This window comes from Neofelis nebulosa, chromosome 3, assembly GCF_028018385.1.
Source record: "Neofelis nebulosa isolate mNeoNeb1 chromosome 3, mNeoNeb1.pri, whole genome shotgun sequence".
Lineage (NCBI taxonomy): Eukaryota > Metazoa > Chordata > Mammalia > Carnivora > Felidae > Neofelis > Neofelis nebulosa.
The window spans coordinates 44,949,936-44,970,319 of NC_080784.1; the positions used below are offsets into that span (position 1 = coordinate 44,949,936).

At 36.6% G+C, this 20,384-nt stretch overlaps 1 protein-coding gene across 2 annotated transcripts in view; it reads right to left on the minus strand.

The window, feature by feature from the left end:
- The window catches only part of ADAM9 (ADAM metallopeptidase domain 9), a 148,575-nt gene that overhangs the window by 78,631 nt on the left and 49,560 nt on the right, over positions 1-20,384 (minus strand). For both annotated transcript variants that reach the window (XR_009259106.1, XM_058720617.1), the window contains exon 12: positions 595-766. Coding sequence is in view for 1 of the 2 variants with exons in the window: in XM_058720617.1 (XP_058576600.1) it covers positions 595-766 (172 nt within the window). In the remaining variant the exon portion in view is untranslated. The remainder of the gene's footprint in view (positions 1-594; positions 767-20,384) is intronic.

Here is a 20,384-nt window from a genome sequence, read left to right on the forward strand (position 1 = left end):
ACTTTGAGAGGAGAATGGCTAAGATACAGAACAATAAATGATAAAGACAGGCATGGGCTTATGGCACTAAGTGTGGATAACAGGTCTGATAGAGCTAGAGACCGTTAGGCACAACACCGAAGGTTAAAAAGGGGGAATGCTAATTAGCAAGGATTTTGTTACTGAAGGACTATGGAATATGGATTGGCTTCAATTGAGTATTAAAATGAATCCAACTGAATAAACATTTCTGCAATGGCAGTGCCAGAATACTGTAAGCTGACAAATAAAGAGCCAAGTGAAAAACCGATTAGCTCTTCAAAGTAAATAAAGTAAATAAATGACCTAATAACCATAACAGATATGGTAGAAGCGAGCAAAAAATACAAGAATAAACACGGTGCTTTACTTGACACCAAAACAGATGATACCATTAGCTATGCTCTGGGAAGGAAGAGATGACCAATCCCAGGAATATATCCCCACAAGCAAAATGAATCTTCACTGGCCACTAAATTTCACTAACTCCTATGTCCATTGCCCAAAGCAAGCTGTTCCATCTTTTTCCAAATCCTAAGGTAATTTCACAAAGCAAAAATCGAAAATTAAACTGACCTTTGGAGTACCACAGTCACACTCTTCCCCGGGATCCACCAATTTATTACCACAGAAGGGAGCACTATAGGCTTCATCAGGCTTTGGAATATTAAGAAGGCAGTTTCCTCCTTTATTTAAAGTTAACTTCTCAAAGTCCTCTGCACTGCAACTGCTAAAGTTTCTGGAACCTCTACAATAAACATTAAGAAAAAGATCTTATGTCATGGTGATTATTCATTTTGAAATTTTAAATCATGTCCTCAACCAACAAGAAGTGAATATTTTAAATGGCAGAAAATGAGCTACCAAAAATAGAAATGAGAATTTATATATCTATTTCTAATAAATATAGTACATTATTTCAGTTACTACATAATAATTCACTATTTTGGTGATAATATATTAGACCTCCATGAAAATACCTTCCAAACATATCACTTACATTAATATATAAGATCATAAGAGACCTGAGAAAGTATCTAGTCCTATCTAAAATTCAGTTTTATTTACCTTCCATAGTAAAAGTTCCTCAAATATTTGAAACTAGCTATATATTTCCCCAATCTTTTTTCACTCTACAGGATAGCATTATTTTGTTCTCCTCACTCTAACTTATAGGGAGCTGTGCGAAAATAATGGGAATAGGCATTCGAGTGAGGGTGCATGATAGCCATCGAGCAACAGAATAGTGCAGAATTTCCGCTACAGTTTGAGATTTAAATACCTTATGATAACTCCTGAGAACCCTAGTTAATACTCTGAAGGCTACATGGGCTTCTACAAACGGTCCACCTTGAGTTACCCATGTGATATTTATACAATTGTATGCAATTTTCATGGATTCTATCAATTGTTGGGTTTTTTAGTTACTGGTTTACTCAATAACTCTAAAATATATTCAGATACTCCTACTGCCTATTTTCATTCTTGAAGATTATGGAGAAACACACCCATACATACACCAAGGATCTTTGAGAAATCCAAGTCCCATTAAAATTTTATCAGGGGCATTTGGTGCCCTGAAAGAATCTCTTTCATGAGTTTGAGCAGTCGTGCCAAAAGTAGCAGTAGAAATGAAAACTGTGTTGCATTATAGTTATTGAGGAGGAAACCCTGTCTGTGCTGGGTCTTTTGTACATCCAAGGAATCTAAGACACAGATCCTTTCTGTGAGACTTTGTGTTTTAGATATACATGTTATACTCTTTTTTGCTAACTGGCCCAGTTTCCAGAGAAGTAAAGAGTCCTGGCTCTTGGCTCTTGAGAATAGAAAGCAATCTGCCTAGACATTTCAGTACCATTAACTACTATTTGACAAAAAAAGTCTTTGAATGTGGGGTTAACAAACTGACCAGCAGACAAAGAAAGGAGAAAGAACATAAATGGTCAACTGTCTATAACAAAAAAATTAGCAAAGGCAATATTTTGACTCACATAGAAAGAAAACATCAGCCACAAGGCTATTGACAATAACAAAAAAGCTTGTTTTCTGTATTGTTTTTCTCACTACTCTCTGATTAAGGATATTATGAGGAGGAGCCCTTTTGTATAATATCGCTCATTTAACAAGTATTTGCTGAACCTTATTATGTACAAGGCACTCTTCTCTTGTGCAAGGGATGAAACTGAACAACGCAGACAAAAATCCTCACCTTTATAAAAGGTGACTTCTAGTGAGTGAGACAAACCATACACATAATAAGTAAACTGGATAGTATACACAAAGTGAGAAGTGCCTTGGGGGAGAAAAAGTGAGAAGATGAAGGGGGTGACCCAGGCCCCAGGGTGGAGGGAAGGGCTGGGGGGGGGGGGGGAACAGTCGTTTTTAAAAGAAAGAACAGGCATTTCAAACACCGTGAGAACCAAATCAAAACTGGTTATCTGGAAAAGAACCTCACACCAGGAGGGAATAGCAAACACAAAAGCCCTGGCGGCAGGAAGCAGTAAAGAAGCCCGTGGGGCTGGAGTGGAGTGAGTCCATGAGGGCATGAGTAATGAGAGAAGCAATCAGCACAGGTGAGAATAAGCCACTGTATGACTCTTACCTTTTACTATGAGTGAAATGAGGAATTTAGGGGGATGATACAATGGAAAGTAGTGAGCAGGAGTAACATGATTTGACTTGTGTCTTAATAGGATCACCATGGCTGCTATGCTAAGCAGGAAGAACAAACAAGAGGCTCTTACAGAAAATCACCCAACAGATGATGATGAACCAGCATAACAGCAATGGAAGCAGTAAGAAGTGTTTGCATTATTTACACGTTTTAAAGTACCTCACCGGTAAGTACCTCACCGGCCACATAGTATACATACAACGTTTTCTGTAAGAATACATTAATCAGCCAGCAGCCACAAAAATTTTGCAGACACGTGTATATTTCTACACTTGAGTCCCTAATTCTAATCTACATAAAGCCTACCACTCTGAAACAGGTTATTTTTTAAATATGCCTCCTACTTAGTGGTTTGGACACAGTTTCTCACAAATACAATGTTTAAAATGTTTGATCCTAAAACAACCTATTAAAAAAAAAAATCTTTTTCCCCACAATGAAGCTGACTAGAGTACTGAAAAGGATTAACAAAATCATAAGCATTTCTCATGTATTTTACCTGATGGAGATAGTAACAAACATCCCCATATTGCTTGTCAGTAACGCTCTAGGGGCTATAAGGAAGATATTTTTCTCCTAGTCATCCCTGGATGGCACCTACAGTAATAAGGATGATCTTTCTCCTGATACTTGGCTTGAATAGCAACTAAACTATTCATATTCTCTACATATCACCTCTGGGTGCGAGGGTATCAATCTCATCTCTTTTTTCACATCGAAGCAAGTTTTCCAAAACTGCATCAAAAGGAGATGGATGTGACTGACAAGGATGGAAATAGTCTACCAGAATATGACATACACACCCCAAAAAGAAACTATCATTTAGAACATTCTTTCTATGAGTGGCCTTGAAGTAATCAGAACACAGTTCCACCATCATCATCCTAATCCTCACAACAAAAGAACAGAAGTCCTAAAAGAGGGCTCTAAATGATGTCACTTAATTAGATTTTTTTAAAAGAGTAGCCTGATTGTGGAGGCTTTCTGAAGTAGGTGCATTGAGGGGCATAGTTAAGAAAGCCGTTTCTCTAGAAAAGTATCTCTCGGGGGGGGGGGGGGAATTCATACTTCTAGGAATCTAAAAGCAGTATGTGAGAAAAATCCTACCAGCCCCACCTCAAAATACCTTAACAATAACAAAAATCATATTACACAGTTTGTTACCCACTTTTTAAACAGAACTGGCTCCAAATGACTGAATTATCTGGAAAAAAAATTTGAATATCTCTATCACTTGCATCTAAAAAAAGGCCTAACTTATAATGAACATTCAGTTCATGTTTATTTTACTACACAGGATATGAAGCAGAAGTTGGGAAATCTATTCTCAAAATAAGACTTGAAGGGTGCCTGGGTGGCAGAGTTGGTTGGGCGTCCGACCTCGGCTCAGGTTATGATCTTGCGGTCTGTGGGTTCAAGCCCCATGTTGGGCTCTGTGCTGACAGAGCCTGCTTCAGATTCTGTGTCTCCCTCTCTCTCTAACCACACCCCCCATTCCCCACTCATGCTCTGTCTGTCTCTTTAAAAAATAAACATTAAAAAAAATTTTTTTTAAGGATTTGATATCATAACCCTTCTTCTCAAGTTATTCTTACCGAAAATTGTTCAAACACATTGACCAACATATTACCAAAATATAACATGAAGACACAAAATACCAAGAACCACACACACACACAAATTAAAAGAAACTATGAGAAAAAAAAAAAGATACAACCCAATAAAGTCTCCAGATACTAGAATTATCAAACAATAACCAAAACACCCCACTTACGGCCAAGGAAAAAAATGACAAGCTTGAAAATTTTAGCAGGGAAATGAAATCCACAATAGTAATACAGCAGGTATGAAAAAGAACCAGACAGAAATTTGGCAACTGAAACATAATAAACAAAATTAAGAATTCAATGGATAAATTTCACAACAGGCTAAATACAAATATAGATACGTTCAGTGAATTGAAAGGTGTCAGAAGGAATTACCCAGAAAGAAACACAAAATGATGAAAACTATATAAGAAAATTTAGAAGACAGGATGTTGTGAGTTCTTATACACAGTGAACAAGAACCACACAAGAAGGAAAGGAAATACGCATGAACACTATGCACAGAGGCAATATGTGAAGAAGCAGTTATGAAAAACATAATGGCTAAGAATTTATCATAATTTATGAAAAATATCAAACCTCAAACTTTAAAACAAAAAAAAAAATCCTAAGCAAGACATGAATACATATGTGGGTGTGTCAATGTGCGCGCATGCTATTTTTTTCTCTTTCCACAACTTCAATGTTAGTGAACCTTAAAAAAAAAAGAGAGAAAATTATGAAAATAGCCAAAAGTAAGTAGATAAATCTACTTCAATAAAATTACATTTAGTAATAGCTGACATCAATAGCAACATGGAGGCCAAAAGAAAACAGAATAATACCAATATGCTAAGAGAAAATAACTGATAATCTAGAATTCTATATTCAACAAAAATGTTCTCAAGAAAGAAAGGGAAATAAAGACACCCTTGGGGGGGAGGGGGGGTCACTAAGAAACAAACTAGTAAAAGAAATTTTCAAAGGGTTTTTCAAGGTAACTAAAATATGATACTAAATGGTAGGTAGAGATGCAAGAGAATCAAAGAGTAATGGAAGTGACTACTATGTACGCAAATCCAAACAAACAGTAATGACAATGTTCATTAAACAATGGTAATAATACACGTCTCACACACACACACACACACACACACACACACACACACACACATATATATATATGTCAGGAAGTTGATAAAGTCAAACTGCTCTAAAGTCCTTGCATTGTGTAAGGAAGGATATGATTTAATATTAAACATCATAAATCATGGACATGTGCTGTAATAACTTCTAAAACAAAATAAAAAAGTATATAACTTCCATTCTAATAGAGGGAAAATAATGAATATAAAAACACATTATCAATTCAAAATAAACAAAATAGAAGATTTTTTTAAGAACATAAAAGTGAGGGGCGCCTAGGTGGCTCAGATGGTTGAGCGTCCGACTTCAGCTCAGGTCATGATCTCGCAGTCTGTGAGTTCGAGCCCCGTGTCAGGCTCCGTGCTGACAGCTCGGAGCCTGGAGCCTGCTTTGGATTCTGTGTCTCCCTCTCTCTCTGCCCCTCCCCCACTAATGCTCTGTCTCTCTCTCTCTGTCTCTCTCTCTCTCTCTCTCTGTCAAAAATAAATAGACATCAAAAAAAATTTTTTTAAAAGAACATAAAAGTAAGACAGTAAAACTACATAAGATGGCAGATTTAAACGCAAATACTGCATTTCATTAATTCTAAAACACATTCTTCACATATTTAAAATACTCTGAAATTGAAGTTCATGTAACAATTAAAGTATTAATTTAATTGACACCATTTTTCATTTCTTTTTGTAGAGGGAATTTTTATTTTTTGAAACAGAGAGAGAGAGAGCATAAACAGGGGAAAGGGCAGAGGGGCAGAGAGGGAGAGGGAGAGAGAGAGACAGGGAGAGAGAGAGAGAGAAAGAGAGAGAGAGAAAGAGAGAGAGAAAAAGAGAGAGAGAGAAAGAGAGAGAAAGGGAAAGAGAGAGAATCTTAAGCAGGCTCCAATGCACAAAGCATGGAGCCCCACACAGGGCTCAATCCCACAACCTTGGGATTATGACCTGAGCCAAACTCAAGAGTTGGCCACCTAACCAACCAAGCCACCCAGATGCCCCTCCATTTTTTCTTTCTTAGTGGTATGTAAATAATGGTGTAGCTTATATCCAATTGCATTTACATTTAAATAAATACAGTACATTACTAATCACATTAAACATAATGCAATGTAATTAAATGATACAATTAAGAGATAAATATTGTCAAGCTGGATTAAAAAGTAAAACCTAAATATATGTTGTTTAGAAGCATATATCTAAAATATAAAGATAAAGTTCAAAGTAAAAGATATACAAAAAATATATATACTTCAGACATGAAAAAAAATCTAGGAAAGCTAAATTAATATCAGACAAAACTGACAGTCTAACCAATAAAAAAAGGAAATGAAGGCATACAGATTGAGAAGAAATAAAAATGTCTGTCATAAATGATATGATTGTCTATGTAGAAAATCCAAAAGAATCAACAAAAAAATTTCTGAAACTAATAAGCAATTAAACCAAACTAATTAAAGCAATTAAAGGTTGTGGAACATAATAAAATGAATATACAAGTCAACTGCTTTCTTATATACCAGCAACAAACAACAGAATTTGAAATTAAATGCACGATAACATTTACATTAGCAAAAACAAAAACAAAACAAACACTTAGGTATAAGTTGAATAAAATCTGTACAAGATCTACAGAGGAAAACTACAAAACTCTGATGGAAAAAAATCAAAAAGACCTACATAAATGGATTGATATCCCATGTTCAAGGACAGGAAAACTCAATACTGTAAAGAAGTCCATTCTTCCCAACTTGATCTATAGATGCAATGCAACCCCATAAAATCCCAGCCAGTTATTTTGTGGGTATCAACAAATTGATCTAAAGTTTATATGGAAAGACAAAAGACCCACAATAACTAACACAATATTGAAAGAGAACAAAATTTAAAAAGTGACACTATCTGACTTTAAGATTTACCAATACTCTACAGTAAATCAAGACAGCATGGTGTTGGCAAAAGAATGGACAAATGGATCAATGGAAGAGAATCAAGTCCAGACATAAACCCACACAAAGGATCCTTTGACAAAGGATCAAAGACAAGTTGATGGAGAAAGGACAGTCCTTAACCCAATAAAGAGTATCTGCTGCAGAGAAAGGGGAACACTCTTAATCTGTTGATAGAATGCAAATGGTGCAACCACTCTGGAAAACAGGATGGAGGTTCCTCAAAAAGTTAAAAATAGAACTATCCTACAATCCAACAATTGCACTACTAAGTATTTACCCAAAGGATACAAAACTACTGATTTGAAAGGACACATGCACTCCAATGTTTATAGCAGCATTATCAACAATAGCCAAATTATGGAAAGATTACAAATGTCCATTGACTGATGAATGGATAAAGATGCACACACACACACACACACACACACACACACACACACGTATAATGAAATATTACTCAGCCATCAAAAGGAATGAACTCTTGCCATTTGCCAGGACGTGGATGGAGCCAGAGAGTATTACACTAAGAAAAATAAGTCAGCCAGAGAAAGACATATGCTGTATGATTTCACTCATCTGTGTTAAGAATCAAAACAGATGAATATGGCGGGGGGGGGGGGGGGGGGGGGGGAGGCAAACCAGAAAACAGTCTCTCAACTATAGAAAACAAACTGAGGGTTACTGGAGGTCCGGTAGGTGGTGGGATGGGTTAAGCGGGTGATGGGTATTAAGGAGGGCACTTGTTAGGATGAACCCTGGTGTTGTATGTAAGCAATGAATCACTAAATTCTACTCCTAAAACTAATATTACACTGTATGTTAACTAACCAGAATTTAAATAAAAGCTTTAAAAAGAAAAGAAAGAGTATGTGCAAAATCTTTACCAAACATTATATTTAATGGTAAAATGTTTAAAGCTTTCCTTTTGATATCACTGTATGGTGACAGATGGTAATTACACTTGTGTAATGTATAGAATTGTTGAATCACTGTTATTATATACCTAAAGCTAAAATAACATTGTATGTTAACTATTTTGTTAAAAAAATAAAAAAAGAATAAGACAAAGATGCACATCACCACCACTTCTATTTGAATATTGTACAGGTAATAAAAGTAAATAAATAAAAGTTATATAAGGATTGGTAAGGTAGAAACAAAACTTCATTATTTCCAGATGATATGATTATATAAGTAAAAATCCAAAAGAATTTACAGGTGTGTAGCACTAATGTAAGAATGCAAAAACAAACAAAAAAGAAGAATGCAATGAGATGCTAGATGTAAAACAAATATACAAAATCAATTTTATTTTTATAAAAAAATTAGAAAATTAACTTTTAAAAGAGACATCACCTACAATAGCATCCAAAAATATAAAGTATAGGAATAAACTAACAAAAGAAGTTCAAATCTCTGTAAAAATATAAGAGGAATTAAAGATCATGGACTTGAAGACTACTTATTGAAAATATGTTTAATTCTTCACCAGACTAATCTAGAGATTTAATACAATATCAATCAGATGACAAATAAGACTTTTTGGTGGAATTGGACAAGTTAACTCTAAAATTTACATGAGGAAGCACAAATAGACAAGACACTCTCAAACAAGTAGGTCAAAGTAGGAAAACTTGCTTTAATGAACCAATTATAAAGCTGTGAAACTTAGGAAATTGTAGTACTGATGCAAATATAGACTAATTTACAAATGAAACAGAAGAGCCCAGAAACACACACATATATTTGTGGACCCTTGATTTATGACAAAGGTGGCACTACAAAGTAGCAATGAAAGGGATATCTCTTTAACACATGGTGCCAATTCAACCAAGTATTCCTACTGGAAAAAAAACTTGACCTCTACCTTATACAATGCACAAACAGTAATTCTAAGTGGATTATAGACCTAAATATGAAGGTTAAAAGAAATAAGAGTCTGGAAGACAATACGCAAGAGTATCTCTGTGACATCAAAGTTAGGGAATAATTTCTTACGTAAGACACAAAAAGCAATAGTCATAAAGGAATATATTGATATACATGACTACATTAAAATTATTAATTTTTCACTAAAAGTAACCAAAAAATTTATGAAGAACTTCTAAAAAATCAATAAAGAAACTCAACCCAATAGCAAAATATGTGTGTTGGGGGGGGGGGGGGGGGGGTGGAGACAGATTGAAAAACAAAATCCAAACAGCCCATAAACAGGTGATCTAATCTAATCTTATTAGTAATCAGGGAAATGCAAAGTAAAAGCACATTAATATACCACTATACACCCAACTCATTAACTAAAGTTTAAAGTAGATAATACCAATTGTTGGTGAGGTATGTAGTTAGCACTCACTGTAGCCCACTACACATCTCCTCCAGCCACCTCTGATTTCAGCAGTTATGGTGGACAACTCTCCACAAGCTCTACCTCTAAGCTTTCTTTCAGTTGTAACTCAAATGTATAGAGGAATTAAAATCCTAGAGGGGCAACCTTCAAACCAAAAGAAGATGGAGGCAACAAAAATGAAAATGTACCGCAGTTACCTGTATCAGGATGGACAAACATCACAAACACAATGTCAACTAAAAAAAGGCACACCAACAGGAAGCACACTTGCATAATTCTACTTATTTACTCTATTTAATCTATTCTATGATTAGAGCTTAAAACAGGCAAAAACTAATGTGTTTAGGAATACATACTTAGGTGGCAAAACTGTAAAGAAAAGCAAAGAAATGATTGCCATAAAAATCAGGATAATGGTTAACTTTAGGGAAGAAGGTATGTCGGGGGGAAACTGCAAAAGGAACTTCTGAGGATGCTGCTAGAGACTTGATGTGGGTTGTTATACAAATGTTCACTTTATAAAAATGTGTTCATCTGTACATTTGTTTAGCTAGATTTTCTGTATGTGCTTTATTTTTCATAATAAAACTGGGGTTTTTTTAAGTTTCTTTACTTTGAGGGGGAGAGGCAGAGAGAATGAAAGTGTTTTCTAAAGTTTTTTTTCAATGTGTATTTATTTTTGAGAGAGAGAGAGAGAGAGAGAGAGAGGGTGACAGAGCATGAGTGCGGGAAGGGCAGAGAAAGAAGGACACACAGAATCCGAAGCAGGCTCCAAGCTCCAAGCTGTCAGCAGAGTCCAATGCAGGGCTCGAACTCACCAACCATGAGATCATGACCTGAGCCGAAGTCGGACACCCAACTGACTGAGCTACCCAGGCGCACCTAAAAGTGTTCTCTAAAAAAGTACATCATTGAGTTCTATCAGAACAAGAAGGCCCAGCAAGAGTTATCCTTGGTGCTTCTCTTTCTAAAGTCAGGCTCAGTGGAGTCTAGTAAACTAGAAGGCTTTACTACTAGTAAACTACTGAGTCAGGACTGAGAAACCCTTTAAAAAAAAAAGATGAATTTGCTCAACCTGATGGGGGTTGTTAAAGATCAAAAAGCTGACACCGGACTATAGCTTTTACAGGAAGCAATCATCTAAAACAAAACAAAACACCCAGAATCCAAGATAAAGACCAGGGTAACAGGTAAACTTGAAAAGGAGGGCAGGCTTTCTTTAAAAATCAAAACAAAAATTAACAAGAAGATATAACAGAAAACACCACCATTAATAAATCTAGATTTATCGCCAACTGTGGAAGCAAGTAAGTCCATTTCAATTAGGAATAGGAATAGGCTAGAGTCACCTATCTAATGAGTAGTGCCCACCAGATCTTACAAAGTTAATCCAACACCATCTCCATTATATGTCCATTCTGCCCTCTTCCCAGAGTATTTCTCTGTTCAAAGTGGAAGTGAATGCAATGTCGTCTGGGATAGTTTACATTTTCCTTAGAAGAAGCAGGTTCCCCTTTATTTGGTAGTGAAGGTCTCACTTATTGTTCTTTTTGGGGAATTGCAAAAACTTTTATTCTCCAAGATTTTATATTCCTAGATCTATAAAGCAATGTTCCCTCATTAGAAGTCCTTTTGGGCCACAAAAGGAAATCAAAGGCATCAAAACTGGCAAAGATGAAGTCAAGCTTTCGCTTTTTGCAGATGACATGATATTATACATGGAAAATCCGATAGACTCCACCAAAAGTCTGCTAGAACTGATACATGAATTCAGCAAAGTTGCAGGATACAAAATCAATGTACAGAAATCAGTTGCATTCTTATACACTAACAATGAAGCAACAGAAAGACAAATAAAGAAATTGATCCCATTCACAATTGCACCAAGAAGCATAAAATACCTAGGAATAAATCTAACCAAAGATGTAAAAGATCTGTATGCTGAAAACTATAGAAAGCTTATGCAGGTAATTGAAGAAGATATAAAGAAATGGAAAGACATTCCCTGCTCATGGATTGGAAGAATAAATATTGTCAAAATGTCAATACTACCCAAAGCTATCTACACATTCAATGCAATCCCAATCAAAATTGCACCAGCATTCTTCTCGAAACTAGAACAAGCAATCCTAAAATTCATATGGAACCACAAAAGGGCCCGAATAGCCAAAGTAATTTTGAAGAAGACCAAAGCAGGAGGCATCACAATCCCAGACTTTAGCCTCTACTACAAAGCTGTCATCATCAAGACAGCATGGTATTGGCATAAAAACAGACACATAGACCAATGGAATAGAATAGAAACCCCAGAACTAGACCCACAAACGTATGGCCAACTCATCTTTGACAAAGCAGGAAAGAACATCCAATGGAAAAAAGACAGTCTCTTTAACAAATGGTGCTGGGAGAACTGGACAGCAGCATGCAGAAGGTTGAAACTAGACCACTTTCTCACACCATTCACAAAAATAAACTCAAAATGGATAAAGGACCTGAATGTGAGACAGGAAACCATCAAAACCTTAGAGGAGAAAGCAGGAAAAGACCTCTCTGACCTCAGCCGTAGCAATCTCTTACTCGGCACATCCCCAAAGGCAAGGGAATTAAAAGCAAAAGTGAATTACTGGGACCTTATGAAAATAAAAAGCTTCTGCACAGCAAAGGAAACAACCAACAAAACTAAAAGGCAACCAACGGAATGGGAAAAGATATTTGCAAATGACACATCGGACAAAGGGCTAGTATCCAAAATCTATACAGAGCTCATCAAACTCCACACCCGAAAAACAAATAACCCAGTGAAGAAATGGGCAGAAAACATGAATAGACACTTCTCTAAAGAAGACATCCGGATGGCCAACAGGCACATGAAAAGATGTTCAACGTCGCCCCTTATCAGGGAAATACAAATCAAAACCACACTCAGATACCACCTCACGCCAGTCAGAGTGGCCAAAATGAAGAAATCAGGAGACTATAGATGCTGGAGAGGATGTGGAGAAACGGGAACCCTCTTGCACTGTTGGTAGGAATGCAAATTGGTGCAGCCGCTCTGGAAAGCAGTGTGGAGGTTCCTCAGAAAATTAAAAATAGACCTACCCTATGACCCAGCAATAGCACTGCTAGGAATTTATCCAAGGGATACAGGAGTACTGATGCATAGGGGCACTTGTACCCCAATGTTTATAGCAGCACTCTCAACAATAGCCAAATTATGGAAAGAGCCTAAATGTCCATCAACTGATGAATGGATAAAGAAATTGTGGTTTATATACACAATGGAATACTACATGGCAATGAGAAAGAATGAAATATGGCCTTTTGTAGCAACATGGATGGAACTGGAGAGTGTGATGCTAAGTGAAATAAGCCATACAGAGAAAGACAGATACCATATGGTTTCACTCTTATGTGGATCCTGAGAAACGTAACAGAAACCCATGGGGGAGGGGAAGGAAAAAAAAAAAAAAAAGAGGTTAGAGTGGGAGAGAGCCAAAGCATAAGAGACTGTTAAAAACTGAGAACAAACTGAGGGTTGATGGGGGGTGGGAGGGAGGGCAGGGTGGGTGATGGGTATTGAGGAGGGCACCTTTTGGGATGAGCACTGGGTGTTGTATGGAAACCAATTTGACAGTAAATTTCATATATTAAAAAATAAAAAATAAAAAAAATTGGTTAACTAAAAAAAAAAAAAAAAAAAAAAAAAGAAGTCCTTTTGGACCAAGCCATTACAAGTGTTGCTCAGACCACAAACTCAAAGGGTCTATGTTTGCTACAGACTCAATTTTATCCTAATATTCCTAAAGTGTTTCTACACTAACCCTGTAAGCAATGATATCCCAAAATGACATTCCTTGCACAATCTTGCACCCAGTCCCAAACTGTCTCTTTAATATTTTGCTTTGCCTTAAGACCATACTTAAGCCAGCTCCCATTTCAACCCCGTAAGCATAATATGTATCTGTTTCATATACAAAAGGTCAATAGTGAAAACAGAAGCTCAAGAGGTGAACATCTATTAGCAGTGGAATATTTATATTTATCCCATGCTTATGTCTACTAGCTATAGCTCTGTCATAGAAGGTAAGTAAATTACAAACAAGACTTTTTCTCTTTTTACCCTGGGTAATTTTAACTTACTACACTAACAAATAAAATTACTTCTACAAGATCAATAGACTGTGTATAAATTCACACAATGACTCACTACACAATCATGCAACCTCCCAAAAGGCAAGGGCAACAACTGACAACTATTCCATATATCCTAAAGTCTCTATTAGAATGCTAAACAAGTGTGAAACTATTAGGGCACCAGTAATAATGGGAAAACAAAGTCAGCACAATCCACTCAGATCTATACAAAATATGATCATTCAGTGAAAAGTTTTTAAAATAAACAAATCCACAATAAAATCAACATATAATATTTCAAGCATATATTATCAGTTCTCGAGAGTAAAGTCCAGGGAATACCGGCAAATAGCAACCTCTTAAATGGTCAATGCTTTTAATATTAATATTTGTAATAGACTGGTACCTATACTTTTTCTAGAATACTTCTATTAAATAATATTGCTTTATTTCCTAACTAAAAAATTATTTATCAGCTCAGAGCAAAATCATTCAAAAGACAAAGAAAAACCATAAGAAAAAATATAAAAATGACCTGAAAGACTACTGCCAATAATCAGAGCCAGCTAAACATTTTGGCATATATCCAGTCTTTTTTCACATGTTCATATATTTTTAAAACAGGAATAATTCACACCATGATATTTCACATATTTTTTTTCACTTGGATAAATATATATTTTAACAAACATATTATTGACCAGAGTGATTTACAAACCATCTTCTGCAGTACCCTAGAGTTTCTAAGAAGACGCCCTCAGGAGCCAGGGGTAACAAATACATTAGGCACAGTATGGCACAAAGCCAAAGACTCATGATAATTTCAATGGCCCACAAAAATGTTTTAAGTGTAATTTATTTTAAAATCAGAAGAAAAAAGAGAAATTACAATAATGAATATTTAATAATGAATCTAGAGCACCTGGGTAGCTTAGTTGGTTAAGCATCCAACTCTTCTTGATTTCAGCCCAGGTCATGATCTCAGGGTCATGAGACTGAGCCCCATGTGGTGCTCTGCATTGGGCCTGGAGCCTGCTTGAGAGTTTCTCTCTCCCTCTCCCTCTGCTCCTCCCCTGTCCACACTCTCTCTCAAAAAAAAAAGTAAGGTAAAAATTAAAAATTTAGAAACAAAAGAGAAGAAGAAAGGAAGAGAAGAGAAGGAAGGGAAGGGAAGGGAAGGGAAGGGAAGGGAAGGGAAGGGAAGGGAAGGGAAGGGAAGAGAAGGGAAGCGAAAGAAAAGAAAAAGAAAGAAAAGACGGAATCTAGACTGGGTTATACCTGTCTTTATACCAATACAGTCTTATATTTAATTTTTAATCATTTTTAATGGAGGAAGGGACTCACAAGAGCAAAAGAACCTAGGGCCCATGAAAATAATAAGGCAGCCTAGGGATAGAGAGAGCCACTAAGCAGTTAGAGAGGAGAGGGTGCTTCTCCTCCTCCCACTTCAACCAGAAAAAGTCCTCTTCTATATTTTATATAATGGGGTTCTAGGTAAGAGTATAGTAGGATGAAAACAAAGGAGGTGGCTTTCCCAGCTTAAAAAGTTTAAAATCCACTGTTTAAAAATATGACTTCTAGGGGTGCCTGGGTGGCTCAGTGGGTTAAGCGTCCAACTCTTGATTTCGGCTCAGGTCATGATCTCACGGTTCATGTGTTTGAGCCCCACGTGGGGCTCTGCAATGACAGTGCAGAGCCTGCTTGTGATTTCTCCCTCTCTCTCTGCCCCTCCCCCACTCCTGCTCACTCTATCTCACAGTAATAAATAAACATTATATATATGTGTGTGTGTGTATTTATATATACATACACGTGTGTGTGTGTGTGTATGTGTGTGACTTCTACTATACAGTGTTACATTAAATAGGGATTTCATGGTGAATTTAAACAATCTGGTGTTTTTTTGGACATGTGTAAGTTGTGTCCATGTTTTTATTGTTGAACAATGCATATGCATACTATTTGCCCACTGTCTGGTTATTCCCTTAGAACAATTCCAAAAATAAAGCTGCTGGCTCAGAAGTGTTTGGACACAAAAAAGGGTTTTGGACACAAATAACCAACCTCCTCCACAGAAAACCTGTATCAATTCTCATACCAAAAGTATACGAAGGTGCACTGATGACTTACATACCCTTCAAAAATAAGTATTAGTACTAGATCTTTCCTGGCTTCACAGGTTAAAAACATATTATTTCATTGTTTTGATTTGCATTTCCTTGTTTCACAAATTTACTGGTCTTTTTATATTTATTTCTTTTATTATGAGCTACCTGATCATATCCTTTGTTCATCCATAAATTTGTGATATTTTTATTTAAAAAAAAAAAACTTCTCACAAATGTTTCAAATAGTATTTTTGCTATTTGCCCTTTCACTGTTTGAATTGTTTTTGACATACACAACTCTTCAGAGCCATAGATTTTGTCCTTTATAGTTTTTTGGGGGGAATGGGGAACAGAGAGCAGAAAAGTTTATGTTTAGAAAAACCCTTCTCCAAGATTACTATTTATTAAATGTTTTCTTATATTTCATTATACATTTGGAATTTATTTTAATGTATGATATATGGTAATTTCTTCCAAATTCTTAACACATTATTTCAGCCCCATTTACTGAATAACCCCATCTTTTAAAAAATGCCACTTTTGGGGTGCCTGGGTGGCTCAGTCAGTTTCGGTCATGATCTCACAGTTCATGAGTTCAAGCCCCACATCGGGCTCTCTGCTGTCACACGGAGCCCGCTTTGAATCCTCTGTACTCCTCTCTCTTGCCTCTCCCCTGCTCACATGTTCTATTTCTCTCTCTCTCGCTCTCTCTCAAATATAACTAAATATTAAAGAAATGGATAGGCTTGCATAAAATACAAGATTTAAAAAACAAATACAATAGTATTTCTGAGCTTTCTACTATGAAACTGTTGATACGTCTATCATGCTTAATATTGTACAATTCCCGAATATCATAATAGCTCATATCAAAAGCGTTCTTTAAGGATCTTCTTTTTCAGTATTTTCTTCACACTATTACAAAATTATTCTTCCAAGTTGACTTTAAATTTATTTTTGTCGGGGCGCCTGGGTGGCGCAGTCGGTTAAGCGTCCGACTTCGGCCAGGTCACGATCTCGCGGTCTGTGAGTTCGAGCCCCGCGTCAGGCTCTGGGCTGATGGCTCGGAGCCTGGAGCCTGTTTCCGATTCTGTGTCTCCCTCTCTCTCTGCCCCTCCCCCGTTCATGCTCTGTCTCTCTCTGTCCCAAAAATAAATAAAAAACGTTGAAAAAAAAAAAAATATATAAATTTATTTTTGTCAAGTTCTAGAATGAAAGAACTATATACATATCTGGAACTTGATTAGAATTACATTTATGAATTAATTTAATAAAGACAGATACATTTCCAAAATTCCAAAAACTTCTCATAAACGAACACTGACTTTACTCAAATTATGTATTTGGACTTTCAGTAAACTTCTGTGTGTTCTTTAAAGAAGTACTGCATATTTCTTATTAAGTTGATCCCAAGATATTCAGAAATTTTGGCAAATAAAGTTTTTTCTAATGTTTTTCAAAATAGTTATAACTGGTTTATTAGAAATCTACTTATGACTATGTTTCTAATATTTGATTTCCTTACTTTTCAAAACTAGACAATCATATAACATCATTAACTACCCCCTCTTTTCATATATTTATTCCTAAATCTTTTCCTTATTCATTGTACCAGCTAGAAAATCCAAACCAAAATAAAGTAATAGTACTGATAGTATCATGTATCCTTAATATTTTATGGTTTCCCCTCTAATATTATCCCCATCCTTCTCCACTGTTCTATGCTTAGGAGATTGTACAGACTGCATCCAATGATACATGGCCAATAAGAGGCACTGGCAGAGATAAGTTGGTAGGAGAATAAGGCTGATTATTCCTATGGGTCCCACTCTATCAGGTTCACCTGATGTTGGTAGTTTCCCTCTACTTCAACTCCTAAAGGGTCAGTCTCCACAGTCCCCCAACAGCCCTCTCCCGCTATATCTTCTACATTCCTACTGGTTTGCACACTTAAGGTATCCCCTGAAAACAACTTCTTGCTGTTCTCATGGGGAAAACCATGTATCACCTTATATATTCGAGAACATCTTATGTTCATGGTGAAGTTTTAATATGCAGTAAGTATTTTGTTTTTTTTTTTTTTTTAACGTTTATTTATTTTTGAGACAGTAGGAGACAAAGCATGAACAGGGGAGGGTCAGAGAGAGGGAGATACAGAATCTGAAACAGGCTCCAGGCTCTGAGCTGTCAGCACAGAGCCCAACGCCGGGCTCGAACTCACGGACCGCGAGATCATGACCTGAGCCGAAGTCGGCTGCTTAACCGACTGAGCCACCCAGGAGCCCCTGCAGTAAGTTTTAAAGGTAATATTCATAATACCATTTTATTCAAAATACTATATAATTACCTTAGACTTTAGGTCTCTAATACAAGATTTACTCAGGAAAGTGTTTTTATTATTTTTTTTAAATGTTTACTTACTAATTTATTTTTAGAGAGAGGGCAAATAGGGGAGGAGCAGGAAGAGGGAGGCAGAGAATCCGAAGCATGCTCTGTACTGTCAGTGCAGAGCCCAATCCCACGAAGGGTAAGATCATGACCTGAGCCAAAATCAAGACGCTGAACTGAGTCAGTCACCCAGGCACCCCAGAAGAGTGTTTTTAAATTACCAACTCATTTAAGGGTTTTTTGTTAATAATATCTAATTTTACCACAGCGTGGCTAAAGAATGAGACCTGTTCTATTTCTGCCTTTTAATTACGTAAGTCTTTTGGCAAAATACTTGGGTCAATTTTTGTTGAGATTTCTAACCCTGAAATGAAGATATATGCTCTGTTTGTACAGAGTTATATTTTAATCTATTAAATCAACCATACTAATATTTATTTAAGCCTCTATAATCTTATGTTATGTTTATATAATCTGTTAATGATTAAAAAAGATATTTTCAAATTTCCTCTAAGATATGTGCTCATTTTTCCCTTGACATGCTTTTTACATTATATATTTTAATAACACAATACAAATAATTATAATAAATGTTCATTAATGATTATATACCTCATAATTGAAAAGTGATCATTTTTGCCTTATTTTGAGCCTCTTTGTCTCAGGTATGTTTCCTAGATAAAACATTTCAATAAAGTGGTGTGAGACCTAGTCTAAGAGGCATTCCATATATATTTGTCAAAAATGTTGTATTTGGGGGGCGCCTGGGGGGCGCAGTCGGTTAAGCGTCCGACTTCAGCCAGGTCACGATCTCGCGGTCCGTGAGTTCGAGCCCCGCGTCAGGCTCTGGGCTGATGGCTCGGAGCCTGGAGCCTGCTTCCGGTTCTGTGTCTCCCTCTCTCTCTGCCCCTCCCCCGTTCATGCTCTGTCTCTCTCTGTCCCAAAAATAAATAAAAAACGTTGAAAAAAAAAATGTTGTATTTGGCCTTAAATTATTATATCTTACACTTTGTATTCTGTAACACCTCAACAGTATGTTCTTTAGGGCTTTTTTTTTCTATGTGGAATCCATTTTGTAAAAATTTTTTGTCCTGGGGCACCTGGATGGCTCAGTCAGTAGAGCATGTGACACTTTATCTCAGGATAATGAGTACAAGCCCCATGTTGGGTGGGGAGTCTACTTAAAAAAAAAAAAAAGTATTCTCCTTGTGAATTGGAAATGTACATCCTGTTTTCAGTTCTTCCTTTAGACTATTATTATGACAATTTAAAATGCAGTTAGATGGGGCATCTAGGTGGCTTAGTTGGTTAAGTGTCTGACTGCAGCTCAGGTCATGATCTTGTGGTTCATGAGTTTGAGCCACGCGTCCATCTCTGTGCTGACAGCTCAGAGCCTGGAGCCTGCTTCTGATTCTGTGTCCCCCTCTCACTCTCTCTCTCTGCCTCTCCCCCACTTGCACTGTCTCTCTTTCTCTCTCTCAAAACTAAATAAACATTAAAAATTTTTTTAAAAATAAAATGCAGTTAGACATATTTCTTCCATTTTCTGTGATTTTATACCTCTCCCACTTACTTTTTTTTTAATACTATATATTTTCTTTCAAGCTCCGTTTGTTCTGGTTGCTCCTCCACTAAATCCAATGGCCCATAAACTATTCTTTCCACTGTGTTCTCAACCTCTACTCCATCTTTCTAACTTTTAATCTCTGTTCTTTCCCTCTGCAATCTGGAAAGCTTATCAAAATTGACTTGCAGATCTTTTGTGAACAGGCATTAAGGAGGAGTCACCCACCCAGGGCCAAAATGAATTCCAGTGCTAGAACCAAGATAAACTCAGATCTCTTAAATCCACTGAGGGAAGTCACGAGGAAATCCCAAACACTTCACCTGTTCCATTTCCTAACACATGCAGCCCAGCACCAGTCCCTGCCTTGAGTCTACCAGAACAAATCTTGTTATGTCCTTTATTTCTGTTTACATCTATCACCATAGCAAGCTGTAGCTCTCTATGTAGGCCCTTGTCTCCTTCCTGTTCCTTTAC